The sequence below is a fragment of the Myotis nattereri genome (assembly GCF_964212035.1).
Source record: "Myotis nattereri genome assembly, chromosome: 18".
NCBI lineage: Eukaryota > Metazoa > Chordata > Mammalia > Chiroptera > Vespertilionidae > Myotis > Myotis nattereri.
This window is the reverse complement of record NC_138093.1, coordinates 12,200,152-12,215,456: the sequence shown is the minus strand read 5'-3', so window position 1 is coordinate 12,215,456 and position 15,305 is coordinate 12,200,152. Positions and strand designations below refer to the sequence as shown.

At 43.3% G+C, this 15,305-nt stretch overlaps 1 protein-coding gene across 1 annotated transcript; it reads left to right on the top strand.

The window, feature by feature from the left end:
* Nucleotides 1-8,598: 8,598 nt before the first annotated feature.
* On the top strand, nt 8,599-9,372 carry LOC308534697 (uncharacterized protein; the record flags this gene model as incomplete). Its single annotated transcript, XM_081113264.1, has 1 exon — nt 8,599-9,372. The coding sequence occupies one exon, from the start codon at nt 8,599-8,601 to the stop codon at nt 9,370-9,372; it is 774 nt and encodes a 257-aa protein (XP_080969390.1).
* Nucleotides 9,373-15,305: the final 5,933 nt, after the last annotated feature.

Below are 15,305 nucleotides of genomic sequence, written 5' to 3'. Positions count from 1 at the left end.
AGAAGCTCAGGGCCCACACTCGTCTCTCTTGGGATTAGTCCGAGTTGGCCTCAAAGTTCCACTTCCTCTGACAATGTCCAGCTCTGAGCCTCCAGACAGGCCCACAGAGAGAAGTTACAGCCTATTTGTAGCAGTTCAGAGGAAACCGTGCCCAGGAGTGTGTGTGTCTACATGTCCTTTTGTGGGCTTTGCATGTTTCTTTGTGTGAGCCCATGTGCCTACTGTTTCTGTCTGCATGCTTTAAAAGCTGGGGGATGGTTTAAAATGCATTTGGCAATGGGAACTGTGACCTCAGTAGCATCATTTACGATACCCTACAGTCCTTCAACACTGACTTTGGGTGACCCTTCCGTTATCCTTTCCATCCCCACACGCTACCCTTTTACTGACCACCTGCCTCCAGCTCACTCTCTGCCTTTTCCTTTCATGTCAAGATTTGAACAAAAGTTAGAGTCCCTAGGACAGGGGTGGGCAACCCCTGGCATGCGTGCCAAACATGGCACACCAGTAACTTTTGCACACGTGAAACCCTCTCTTATAATCTTCCATTTACAATTTTTTTCTTAATATCGACTTTTTTATTTTTCAGATAAATTCAGTGTAGGTGCATCTTAGATAAATAAATAATTTTACATAACAAGTTATCTTAAAGACCATAGACATGAATTGACGAGAGAGGGGAAGAGCAATTTCTATGCCTCTGCCTTAACTCTCCCTGCCTTCCTAGATCTGACCAGTGTTTTGGTTTCATCCACATACGCTTGTGAATCTTTGTTCTCAGTGATGAATTTTGTTAAGTCTCATAATAAGAGTAGTCTGACGGATGCATATCTCTGCGTAGCTCGTGCATATCTCTGAAGGTCACAAAATATAAACCTGACGTAAAATCTCTGTCATCAGTGATGCAGCAGCAAAAGTCCCACTGATAATATCAAACGGAGTCATAAAGTTTTCTGTCGGACTACCAGTGTACATATATACATTAAAAATAAATGTATTTTTCATCATCATATACTGTGTTTTTGTCGCTCGAATGAATTTTATTATTTCTTCATGGTTCTTCACATACATATACCTTAAGAGATATCAAGTAGGCTTAACATGTTCTCAAAAAATTAGGGTTGGCATGCAGAAGAATTTTGAGTCAGAGATTTTGCTGGTTTTGGCACGCACTCACAAAAATGGTTGCCCACCCCTGCCCGAGGACCAAGGCTGAGAATTCAAAATTACATGAAAAAAAAAATACCATTTATAAAGTTCTTTAAAGGTGCTCAAAGATCTGTGAGAGACTCCCCTGTGAATCTCACAGTAATCTGAGGCTATACGCAGGTTGTGTAGTATTGTTTTCATTTCAGTTTGCCGGACGGTTGCCCAGAAGTGTCAATGCATTGGCAAAGTCACAGAGTGTGAGACAGAGGTGGCCAGACTCTCACACCTGACATTCCACTATGCCAGAAAGGAGGGCCTGGCTTCCAGAGATGAAGGCCAAGTCCAAGTGATTGTAAGAGAGATTAAGATCATGCTTCCTATCTTGGAATTGTGTTTCTCTATTTTTTCTCTCTTTCTAAACTTCCCTCTCTGGGATTAGCATCCTCACTGTAGAATGAGGGAATTGCTCTAGATGTTCTCAGAGGTTCCTTCCTCTTTGTCGTGGCACTAGGCTAGGGTGAAATGACCTGGGAACCCACTTAAAGACATCTAATCCCAAAAGTGATCCTAGACCTATTTAATTTGAATTTCCAGAGAGAGAATCGGGAATCCATTTGAAAATTATTATGATCAGCTGGAGGTAGAAACCATTGCTATAGCGAATACCTAGGTGTGTGAGCTTGCTCAAGATCTAAAGGAGAGTTGACACTTGTACGCAGTGGCTATAGCATGTGTAGGATGTTGTTGCAAAATGGAGCTGGTCTGTAACTGTTTTTGTGGGAGGTTTTATGTAATTATCTGTGTGAAGTTAAATTTTTCTACTCTTTAGTCTAGAGGTACCTCAAGATCAAGGAGGTTCTTCTTTTTCTCAGTTAAATTCTCAGCCCTAAGGCCACCAAAAGTACCCAGAATGGGGTGCTTGTGCGTGACTGATGTAGAGGGGTTGTCTGGTACATGTTACAGATATTTTTTACTGGGAGATGGAGGGCCTCATTTTGGTATATCTCTCCTTTATTTAAGACTACCCAAATATTAAGGGGGAGAAATTCCACAACCCATAGTTTGTCCTACAAACTAGAGTCCTGATGAACAAGCAAATAGAACTGTCATGCATAAGAAAATAGCTCAGCTCTTTACAATGGAATAGATAGGTAACCAGAAGACAGGCCGCACATATGTGGATATTTCACTGATGCATGGAAGAATAGTCAGGTGGTGACCAAGACTTCTAACAAGACTAGCATACTCCTGATTTCTGGCATGATTGGACATCCCAGAGGATCCACATGCCTGTGGCCTGAAACTAGTTGGGAAAACAGGGTGATGCATGATGATCCATGTGCTTCCCCATCACCATCAAACCCAAGGGCCATCAAACTCATTCCTCCAAAAGAAGAAACTTTCTGACCTAGAAGACTAAACTAGAAGTATCTAGAAGCCTAGGGATAACTAAAGCTGTGCCAAAGCCACCCATCATGTTCCTTACCACATCTTATCATAGGAGCCCTGAGCTGGGTTAACAGCTTCCCTCTGTTCTCTAGTATAATATTGGTCAGGAAGAAAACCACTTACCAACTTGTATTAACACATCCATTTATTTGACAATCTACCGGGAACTGGGTATACTTGGTCCTGGAAATACAATGGTGAGTAAGGCAGACACTGTGTTGCTAACATGAAGTCTGAGAGACAGAGCTTGTGAGAGTTTCCACCTGGGAGGCATATGGTATCATGGCAGCCCATAGAAAAGACACTGGAGTGGGTCAGGTGCCTAGAGAAGGCAACTACAAACACAGATATGAAAGATAAATGGGAGGAAAGAGGAGAGTGTTCTGGTAGAGTTAACAGCAGGTATAATGTCAACATAATGGACACAATGACAGACAGCCCCAGGTGAAGTATTTCCTCCTGACTTGACCATTCTTCCTGGTCCCTGTGTTGTTTAAAGGTCAATACCTGCCTGGGCCACATTGAGGATGAAATTAGGTAAGTTATTTAAAAACACTTTGTGTATTATAAAACACTAAAAGTATATTTGCTTTTGATAGTGAGGTCCTCATCTCCAAGGGAAGAAGTGGATGAAAAAGATGATGATGGGTCCTGGGGAACTGCCCATTTGATGAGTTGGTTGGGCCACAGAGGCAGGTCAAGTTGAGGCCCAAGCAGAGGCCGGATGAGTGGAAGGGAGGCACAAATAGGAATAAGTGTAGTCATCTGGGGCAAGTCAAGAGAGGCGTGAAGGAGGAGGAATTGAAGGAGTGAAGGGACAAGGAATGGCAGACAGGAAACAGGTGGGGTGATTGGTGAGGAAAATGGTTCAGGCAAAATGCTGAATCTAGAGGATTATAAGATTTGGGGACCAGAAGCTCAGATACCAGGATTAATGTTGGGTTCAAGGATAGTGAGGTGAGCAGCGATCACAAATGGTCATTGCTATGGATGCCACCTATCCAGTTTGCCATTGGGCAGGGCTCCTTGGGTCAGCCAGAGGGACAGGAAGTACCAGGGAGGAAGGCTCTCGATCAGAAATACCTTTTAGGCTTAAATTGGGTTGGGCCCTTAATCTTTACAAGACCTGACTTGACCCAGCTTAGGAAAGGCTGGATTGAGCAATCATTTAATTAAGCAGTTATTTCCATAGCATCTCATCAGCATTATTTAGAGGGTTGTTTGGTTTGTTTGGTTCTATCAGAAATACAGTAGCTGTTTCCAATGAGTACAGTCTTAAGCCTCCTATAGCAAAGCAGGGTTTCTCACCCTCAGCACTAGTGACATTTTGGGCTGGATAATTCTTTGTTCTGGGAGCACTATCTTGTTGCAAAGTAGGGTGTTATTAGTATCCCTGGCCTAAGCACAACCCACTCCCCCTTAGCTATGAGGACTAAATGTGTCTCCTTGTCAAATGCTCCCCCTGCAGGTGGGAGGTACCAAATCCACCTACACTGACACCCACTGAGTTAGAGGAAAGACAATCAGAGCTTGACCTCAGGGCACTCCCAATCCAACAGAGATCCTTAGCCTTGAGCAATAAAACAATGCTCTAGAAAGTAAGGCAGGAGCACAGGTAAACACAGCCAAGGAATTCCAGCTTTAAGGATCTATGTGAACTTACTTTTCTCTTGAAGGGACTGAGTGCTGATTATGGAAGATCTCTGCTATTATGACTAATAGATTATCTATGACTCTTTATTATAATTATTTGGAAAACTGACCCAATAGCTCAAAATACTCCCTTTCTAACTCTGCACAGGAATGCCCATGGCAACCTGAAAAAATTATAAGCAGGAATTTCCATTGTCTTGAAAACTCCTAACACAGGACATTGTAACACAAACAGAAGAAATTTGTACTGACGATCAGTTAATAGGGTTTATAGGCAAAAGCAGTGTTGGGAGGGGGAGAACCTTGCCCCCCTCCCCCTTACCCTTCTTGAGTTCTTATGACTGGACTAATAATAGAAGTAACACAGGATTGCATTAGCAGGAGAAAAAACAATTTCATATGAAAGGAGGCTCAAAGAAACGTTTGAACCAGGCACCTCTGTATGTTTTAGACAAAGAAACAATACGTTTGTGAGAAACTGACAAGAAAAAAAAAATAGTAGTGCTCCTTAGAAAGGAAGGTTTGGATCTTCATTAGTGAGGAACTGAAACAAAGTAGTAAATTAGAAAGGAGGCAGTAAAACTTGATGACACAGACTCTTCGCTCTGAGTTGTTTCTCTCTAGAAATAAGGGGGTGTCTTCCAGGATGTGGAAGGACAGCTTCCACATGAGAGATATATTTCCTGCATTCAGGGAGACAAGGGAGGGTCACGGTACCCTTCTGGCACTGGCCGCGGGCCTATTAGTTTAATGCAAGCTAATCAATATGCCATTGTGGGATATATGGGATATATTTTGTCTTGGGCCCCAACAAAAGAGAGGAAAATGCACAAAGACCCTAGGAGGGCCTGCAATAAGCATGCCCACACTTTTGTTCTTTTGGGTCCTCCACTGAATATAATGGTGTAATTGAGAGTGAGTAAAGAAAACACACCATATAAGAATGATTACGAATTAAGGTGGATAGTGTGATTGAGTAGGGAAAATCTTGAGGTGTTAGTTAAAGACGGGGAGGACCTGAGGCTTGCTTAACTGTGAGTTTTGGTAGACAGACTGGTACAGCAAGGCCCTAGCAAAGCAGTGACAATTAGAGTTAAATTGATGTTACTGAAAAATGTTCGAGTTCTGTGTTCCACTAGTGACCTAAGAATATTTATAAACCAGAGACGATAATCCCTTATCTGAAACCCTTGGTGCCATAAGAAATTCAAAACTTTTGTTTTTTTTAAAGGAGGACAGTGTAACCGGGAATACAAACTTTATACTATTCTGACTAACCAAGAAATGAAATTAGGATAAAATGTACTAGCAAATTGATAAAAGGAACTTACATACTGACAGTTTCCTTATAAGCATATTGCAGGCATCAGCAGTGCCAGCTTTCCTTGGACAAGAAATGGCCTTGACCATGACTTTGGTTGGTGCAGATCACCCAACTGCAGGAATTTGGCCAGCACTGACCAGTGCCAATATGCTGACATTAAAGATCCAATTGGGGACCAGCAAGGACACTGCCTGCATGTCCACAGCCTGTTCCTCTGATCTTTTTGTTCTGCTTTCCTCCTCCTTCCCTATAAAAACACCTGTCTGCACTATGATGCTAAGATGGGCTTTGGGATGAGAGTCCCCCATCTTCTCAGGTGATTGGCACTTGAATAAACTTCTTTCCTTTTTCACCAATACCTGTCTCATGAGTTTGGCTTTTGTGGTGGCAGGAAGCTGAACCTTGGATTCAGTTTCAACAGTATGGTGAATAGAATTCATTAACAATGCTACAGGTATACTTCAGTGCAGGCCATGTCCAATCTCAACACTAAAGAATTCATACCAAGGAGTCTACCACATCTGGTGTGCAGTCGAGATTCCCCACACCCCATAACTCAGGACTCCTACCCCTTGGGGAAACCAATAATATGTCTACAACAGAATATATGAATATCCACAGTAAGATAAAGAGACCTCACTGTCAACAACTGGACAAGAATCTCTGTTTTCAGAGGTCTTTGGATATGGAGATTGTGAATAAGGGATTGCAGGTCTATAGAGACATTTGGGGGATTAGTGGTGATAGTATTATCTCATCCTATTGCCGACTGCTGTAATATTCTATCCCACGGTTTCCCACACACAGTCTCCTTCCATATTAGGATCCAACACTAATGTAATTATTCTGACCCTGCTAAAATGACACACATGCAAGTAATAATAATAAAATTAAATTAAGACCTTCAGTGGATTTCTGGTGAACTTTCAATAAAACCCAGTGATGGGCCATGACAATAGTCTCCCCACAATCTGGAACCAATCTGTTCTCAGCCATATTTCTGAGCATGGGAAATGTGGGGAATTTATATTGCAACAATGCAAACAATTTAAATTTGAATAATCAATATGTCTGTTCTTAAGTATATCAGTGACACCACTTGAACCCACTCTTTATGACCACTAAAATAAGCCATTGTCTTCTCTTAACCCTTCCCATTTTTATTTTACCTCACCCCTTCAGTTTTGCCACAGAAGACTGTAAATTATTTTCAGGTTATAATTTAGGGCAATATGCCCAGCTTTAGTCACTCATTCTGGATCTACATTCACGAAGCAAAAACTCATTGATGTATATAGGAGAGAAACATATCATTTAGTTTGAACAAGATCCATCTACTTTAAAAGGTATATGTGGCTTTAAAAAATCCCACTGTCCATTAAAAATCCATATGGCCACCTATTTCTCTATCTATCTATGTATCTATCTCCCAAATGTTGCCAAGTGCTGCATATTACTTGCTATTTCCTTTTTGCCATCTTAATTAATTTGTAGATCCTGCAAAAAAGATCCAAAGTCCAGATGGAAAATTAATATCTAGGGTGGCAGGAAAGGAGTTGTGTGACCAGGGTCCATAAGTGGAGAACCATTTTCCATAGAACATAAGGCAACAGAGAAACAATGATGTTCATTTCTATTCACCACAATCCCACATTTTAAGCAGGTTTTTTTTTTTTTTTTTTTTTCGCCAGTGGCAACTGCCCTGAGCCCTATGGCCCTATGGATGGAGGCTGGGAGGTGTGGCCAGTCATCACCTGTCATAGGACCATGTGGATGTCAGGAGGCGGTCCTCTCATGCCCAGGCCCTGTCTCACTCACTGGGGCAGAGCTCAAGCCCAGCATAAAAGGGCCGTGGGGATGGAGCATCTCCATCCACTCCCTCCTGAGGTAGTGACCGACCCTGTGCTGCTTGTGCACCTGGTAAGTGTCCACTGGGAATGGAGCAGGGCCTATCATAGAGGGAGGCCAGACCAGAGCAGGAGGGCAGGCGGGCAGGGCCTTGGGGACTGGAGTTGTGGTTGGCAAGGATGAGAGCCCAGAAAATCTGAAGAAGAGCGAGGGTGCATGGGTGAGAGAGACCAAGGTAACCGGGAAGATTTGTGTGGCTGGTGCTAGAGGTTTAGAGAAACCAAATTGCTTGCAGTTGCTGGGTGTGTTTCTTTGTCTTTAGAGAATAAAAACATTGATCATTAGATTATGCTAGAATGGGTTGTAGAGTGGGAATATAATTTTGGAGCTACAGCCATAACCAGTTGTAGAAACAATGTGCTCAGGACATTGGTACTTAACAGAAAGAAACAGTGTGGATCGGTCTAGACTCCAGGAAGATCCATGATGGGAGAAGGGGAAACAATGAGCTGCGAAGCCCTGTGACAGGCCTGGGGAGCAGGACTATAAAGGACAGAGTGTGAGGTTGAGAATCAGGGAACCTGGGAACAGAGCTGTGACATGCTAGTGAAAGGCATTGAGCCAGTGAATTCACTTATAAATGACGTTTCTTCATTTATAAATTGAATTGATTGAGAACAATTGACTCCAAGGCACGTTGCAGTTACAATTTTCTCAATTTGCCTTCTGCAAAAGCAAACCATATCAGAAATCCTTTCCAGAGAGAATGAGTTTGATTTTTTCTTAAAGAAGCTTTAGCTCTAAAATGATCCTACATTGGACATTTTCAAGATTCTTGATGACATGGTAGAATGAATGCTGTCCTGAAGCAAATTTATTGCCTGGTCTTCTCTCCAACACTTAGGAAATATTAACAGGCATCAACTTTCCTTATGTATTTGGAGATGATTTTGTATGACAACCATCCAAATGAGGTTTGAGACTCATGATAAACTAATAACCCTGATAAAAAGGTCAGAGATGGTTTTCCTATGTCTGGTCTCACAACTTCCAAAGTAAAAGAGCTAGAACATCAATTAAAAGGACAAGAAGAGCAGGGGTGGAATCTGGTGTGGGACTGACTTGCTGTCTGACTCTCTCTCAGCTCCTGAACGTCCACCCACCTGCCCGCCCAGATGTCCTGCCAGCAGAGCCAGCAGTGCGTCCCCAAGTGCCCTCCCAAGTGCTGCACCCCAAAATGTCCCCCTAAGTGTCCCCCCAAGTGCCCCCCAGTCTCTTCCTGCTGCAGTGTCAGCTCTGGGGGCTGCTGTGGCTCTGGGGGTGGTGGCTGCTGTAGCTCTGGGGGTGGTGGATGCTGTAGCTCTGGGGGTGGTGGCTGCTGCCTGAGCCACCACAAGCCCCGCAGGTCTCGCCTCTTCAGACACAGAAGGTCTGACTGCTGCAGCTCAGGGGGCTCCAGCTGCTGCGGAGGGGGCTCTGGAGGGGGCTCCAGCTGCTGCGGAGGGGGCTCTGGAGGGGGCTCCAGCTGCTGCGGAGGGAGCAGTAGTCAGTCCTCTGGAGGCTGCTGCGGAGGGGGCTCCAGCTATGGAGGGGGCTATGGTCAGTCCTCTGGAGGCTGCTGCGGAGGGGGCTCCAGCTATGGAGGGGGCTATGGTCAGTCCTCTGGAGGCTGCTGCGGAGGGGGCTCCAGCTATGGAGGGGGCTATGGTCAGTCCTCTGGAGGCTGCTGCGGAGGGGGCTCCAGCTATGGAGGGGGCTATGGTCAGTCCTCTGGAGGCTGCTGCGGAGGGGGCTCCAGCTATGGAGGGGGCTATGGTCAGTCCTCTGGAGGCTGCTGCGGAGGGGGCTCCAGCTATGGAGGGGGCTATGGTCAGTCCTCTGGAGGCTGCTGCGGAGGGGGCTCCAGCTATGGAGGGGGCTGTGGCCAGTCCTCTGGAGGCTGCTGCTAAAGTGGACCCGGAGCCAAGAAGAGCAGCATCAGAGGCACTAAAGGGGCAAGACCATCTTCCTTGGGCCTGCCTGTGTTGCTGAGACATTTTAGTGAAGATTTCAAATTCTGTTCTGGAAGATTCTTCTGACTGGGAATCCAGAAATCTGTGTCCTCTTCGAACATCTCATCTCCCGACCTCTGATCCCACCTTTGCAGCTTGCCCTGGGAACCCCAGATTATTTCTTTGGCTGGCCCCTTCTTGAACGGAAACAATAAACAGTTTGCTCCCCAACTTGTTCTCCACTGTTGTCTCTTATTATACACTTTCTGGGAAAGGTGAACATGTCTGGTCTCGGTTCTGTCTCTCCTGGCCACCTGGGCCCTGAACCAGCATTGCTTGCTTTCAAGACTCTGAGAGTCCCCACGAACACAATTCCTTCCACTTCTGCCGGTCATTAGAGCTGAAACCAGTCCCTCTACCATTGAAGGTCAGGAAATGAAAATTACGGGATTTTCTTTAACAAGAACAGTATCCAAAGAATTGCTGACTTGGTGTTGGAGAACTGAAAAGACACATCCGGGTTGATAAGTGTTCATGGAGGTAGTAACTTTAACTACTACCACCCCTATAAATGGGAGAGACAGGGAGAGATGCTGAAATTATTAAAACTCGGAAACTTGGAGGTGGGGTCCCATGAAATTAAAACTCAGGCCTCTGAGGAGGGGGCCCTGCTCACTGATGCAGGGATCCTTGAGCTCAGATGAGAGGCCCTAGTGGTTGGACCCTCTGAGGAGCAGGTGCCCCCTGGTGGTGTCCTCAGGTCTGTAAGGGGCACAAGGCTGGCTCTGTGAGAACCGGGAACATTGCACCCTGGAACCCACTCATGTTACTGGAACAAATGGCCACGGCTGGGGCAGGAGGTAAGGTTGGGAGCACCTGGAGAGATACAGGAAACTAACAAGGAGCAGACAGCAGGGAGCCTGGCCCTTGTCCCCCTGCCTGACCTTTCATCTCTTTATAGCTCCCCCTGTTGGCAGAGACTACAGGAAGCCAGCTGGCAAAGGAGGAAGGTGGTTTGCAGAGTGACAACCCTAACTAACATCCAAAAGCCAGATGTTGAAGAGTGGGCTTGAAGTGGAGTAACAAAAACCTAATTATCAGTACCCAGAAGCAGGCAGGGGACCTATTGTCCTACTCAGCCATAACTCCTCCTTCCTGATACCCTTGCTCTCTTCCTCTTCTCTCAAACCATTTCACCATGCTCCCCCTTCAGCCAAAATTATAAAATGACCCCACATAACTCATACTTCAAAAAATGTAGACGGCTACATTACAAATAAAATTTCAAGGTCACTTCTGCACATGGACCTCAAACAGTTTCTATTGTCACAGAGTACAATCAGAATCACAAATTATAGACACATACACACAATCTTCATTAAGAGTGTTAAGAGCTTGGAAACAAGGTCTGTGAGAGATGAAATTGCCTCTGTGCTTCTGGTGGTCCTTCCAATGAGGTGACTGCAGGTTTTGATTCTGGATGGATGTAAATCAGCCTCTACTTTTTTCCCAGGGAGCTGCCCTAATGCTTCTACTTTCATGCCCACTTTAACACTACAGTTCTCCAGTGATAATATTCTCAGGTTGTCCTCTCTCCTTGTAATATAACTTCTTTTTTTTTTCTCTTGGGACTTCCCAAGATGTGTTTCCTCTTTACCCATCTGACTTGGAATCCTTATAAATTATAATACCTGTAATACTAGGTGTTTCCATGTTAGGACCAAGGACATTAAAGGTCAGAGGCAGAATTTCAGGCCTCAGGTGAATGACTTCCTAAGTTCAGGGGATAGGCTATCACACCATACTGGGGGCTTTCTGAGGGCTTCCTCTATTCCTGTGGCTTCCCTCAGGCAGGGAAAACTGCTTCAACTTAGGATGGGGCTCCTCCTGGGAAGGTAGAAACACAATACTTTCTCTAGAAGAGATCACATGATCTCTTCCTCTTTCTGGCTCTTTCTAAGTTCTAAGAGCCAGAGACACTTAGATGGGACCTGACAGATGCTTCAAGGCCAAAAGCTCTTCAAAAACAAGGAAACAAACTTCTGCAGGGTCTCTGTGAGTCTTTCCTTCTCCTGCCTCTCCGATGAGTCCAGAAACTGGTGTCCAGCAGTAGTGGCTGGACTTAATTTCTCCTCTGCTTCCCATATGCGGGCACCCTCCTGCTTACGCACAGGACATTCTCCACAATTCTCATGCAGTTTGAGGCTGGGATCACCACACTGTCCCACAGCAGGAGTGGGTCCAGAATGCCCTCTCTGACTACCCTCCTCCCAGCCTTAGGCAGTCAGACCAGCGGTGTTACAGCAAAACCGGAGAAGAACCAAGCAACGCTTAGAGAGATGGAGTTACATTTATTATTATTACATGCGGGCCCAGAGGAAAATGTCTCTGAAATTCTGGGCAAAATCACACAGGAAGTTTCCTGTATTTATACCATCTTACCCTCATTGTCTCCCAAATATGGGGTTCTGTACCGGTCCCCTTTGCAAGTTCTTAAAGAGCCCCTATGTGCTGGCGCTTTGAGACCTGGACCAAAGGCTTGGCCTGACGCCAGCACTGATAACTTCATCTGGGGAAGGTTTAATGGCCTCTCTGAAATGGGAGTAGTCTTCTTTTCCTTATTATTTAAGCCAGCAAGCATTTACAGAAGCCAGAAATAGCAGGGTTAAAATTTCAAACAGCAGTTTTTATATCAGATGAATGCTTGGGTAGGAGAGACATCACCTTCCTTCACTGTCCTGGACCAATCTCTTCAGCTAGCTTGGGGCATCCCTGAGAAACGCTCTTACTCTGGCATTGTCCTGCATTCTGATGACTGGGAACACTGTCCTGTCAATGATGGAGCAATTCCAATATGTCAGGTACTGTGTTAGCCTATTGCTCACTTTATGCTATGCTAGGAGCAGGCCCATTTTTAGCCCCCAGTTTACAAAAGCAGAAATTGAGGCCCAGTGAGGTTAAGTGCATTTTTCAAGATACTTGTCACAGTTGGTCTAAGTCACCACCACTCCTCTCCGCTGTTCACTGTCACTGCACCAAGGGTCTGAGACTGGACTCCTGGGATGGTGTTTGTTGGTGCCTGTCCTATAGAACTGGAAAACACACACACACCAACATATCATATTCTATAATGAAATGAGTTTCATGTAGATTAAAGAGCTAAATGCTTAAATCGAATACAAAGATAGACTCATAATGGAAACAAATTTGGTGTATAAGAAAAACAGAAGAAGTGTTTAAGGGAAATTTTGATAAACTGATCGCATCAAAATAAAGTTAAAAATGATATAAACAAAACAGAATAGAAAGCAAAACTCATGTAAACAAAACAAAATAGGAAGTCAATATAGTGTATGTAAAATAATAAGTATTTGTTAAGTACTCACTCTATGGCAAGCATTCATTACCCCAAGAGTTTGTTCTGTATAATTTTTAGGGTAAACTTGTCACGTGCCACACAGCCAAGACAAAACGAAGCAAAGCAAACTGTGCTATTGGGGTTTTGACCGGCATTGTATTAAACTCATATAATACCATGGGGAGAGGGTGAGGATTTTTATCTTAATATTTACTTTTCTTTCCATATACCATGAACATATGCTATAGATTTCTACTTAGATATTTTAAAATATTTTCAACAAAGCTTTAACATTTTATACATAAATGCCCTGTTCATTTAAAACTATGCGTTATTATATATTGTAATTTGCGGTGCTCTTATTATTTGTAATTAGTTACAGGGAAAATTCTTATACATATATTTTTCCTTATCATTCCCTTATCTCCTTAGGCTCTAGTCAGAGATGTTCAAATGCTGTAAAAGAGTATGCTCATTTTACATTTTAATTCATTTATACATCATAAAGTATGCACTGAATGAATGAATCATCATATTGTCTTACATAATAAGTATGCCAAACCAATGAAGCATGAATGCCCATTCCTCGCTTCCCCTCCAACACTGAACTTTTGTTAAACACTCAATCTTTGCCAATCTGTATAAAATGAATGGACACTGTAACATAAAAAGACAAGGTGTTTGCTTTTGATTTTTTTATTCTTTGATTAGTAGTAAAATTGAACACATTTTTCAATTATTTTTTGCCATTTGTATTTCTTTTCTGGTGTGTGCATTGCCTCTCTATGTTCTTTGTTCATCCTATTTGTTTTTTAGTATGCTTGCATATTTCCTATTGATTTGTAAGAGCCTTTTTTCTATATTCCTAGTAGATATTTTATAATTTACAGTACTATTTTTGATATAAAATTTTAACTTTTAATATATACATTTATCAATTTTTTCTTTCATATTTCCATTTCCTCTTTTTCATTCAAAATAATTTCTTTCAAGAATTTGAAATAATAAATATTTTTCATAATACTTTTAGTGTGCTTTGAAAAATAATTTATAATACAAAATAAAGGTTTTGAAAGGGAGAGGAACAAACTGAAATTCAATCATGTAATAAGATCCTGCCTAGCAGGGGCTTTAGGGAGCTGGGAACAGAGTGAAATTCGCACAGTTTTCGTGACTTCCCAGTGACCTCAGCAATCTTTTCTCTCATCCCTTGAAAGTAACAGAGCACATGGGAGACAGACGCCTCTGATGAGTAAGTGACCTCAGAAAACCTTGCCATTAAACATTTTTTGCTATTAAATGTTGCCAAATCAATTGCAATCTAATAACCAAGGCTGGGGACGGAGTCCTCATGGTATTGCAACCATGCTACTGATTCGTTACCTACCCTGAAGTCACATTAATTGACGGTTGGGCGCTGCCTTGCCTGCAGACAGAGGGATAACCCGATAGCATCTCAGCCACATCATCCTAGGAATCTGTGAGCTGGGCTTCTGAGTCGTACTACCTGTGTGAGGCAGGGAATCAATATCCCAACCTCTCCTTCCATAACTAAGCCCTTTGGAACAACCTGAGGACCAATATTGCATCTGAGTAATATCGAGGCAGATCTCTGTTGGATGATATGGCCAGCACTTATTACTGTGCATGTCTGAATGTCAAACTCTTATCCCATTGCCTAAGTCACATGGAAAAGCTATTTGCAATCTCTCAGCTGCTATGAAATGCTGGTGATGTGACGATATGCATATCTGTGTTCTAGATGCTGATGAGGGCGTGCAAGCATGTCATATCCAGACTCTTGCTCCCAAGAAGTATTCAGTCTCATAGCAGAGGCATAAGAGAGCAAATAGAAACCTGTAGGAACAGACCCAGTTCATACTGTATAGTATTTGAATGCTGGGGCAAGGAGTTTAGATTTTGTCCTGAATCAGTGGAGGCCCTCGAGAAGACTTTATTTAATGGTAGCGTGACTGTATACATTATCCAAACTGAAACACAGTTGGGATAGAAAAGGAGGTTTATGATGATTTATGTTGGGACAAAGGGCATAATCCAAAACTGTCCCTGGTAAATGGGGATGTACACTTACCCTATTCAATGGTCATAGGTAGTTATTTTTAAAAGAATCTTAATGTGGATGAGATAGGGGAAAAACCCCAGGAAGGTACCTACACACACACACGCACACACTATAGAATGTGTGTATGTTTATGCAAACATGCACACATGTAGTCTATATTATTTGCACATCCAAATGCACATACACAAACATATTTATATTTGCAACTGCATGTTAGCTGGCTTTGCTCTTCCCCTTAGGACTTGCTAATTTACTCTATTCTAGGCTCTGGGGAATTTTAGATTCTGCCCCAATTTTTCTGCCACTGACAGAAAAGAGAAGCTTTTTCTTCACAGGGTTCTTAAGGCTTTAATGTGCCTTCTTCTACTGAATTCATCAGTTTACTTTGGGAGAATCTCACTGTGGTGCTGTACACCAATCTGAACCAAATGTGAGCGCCTGCCCTAGCCC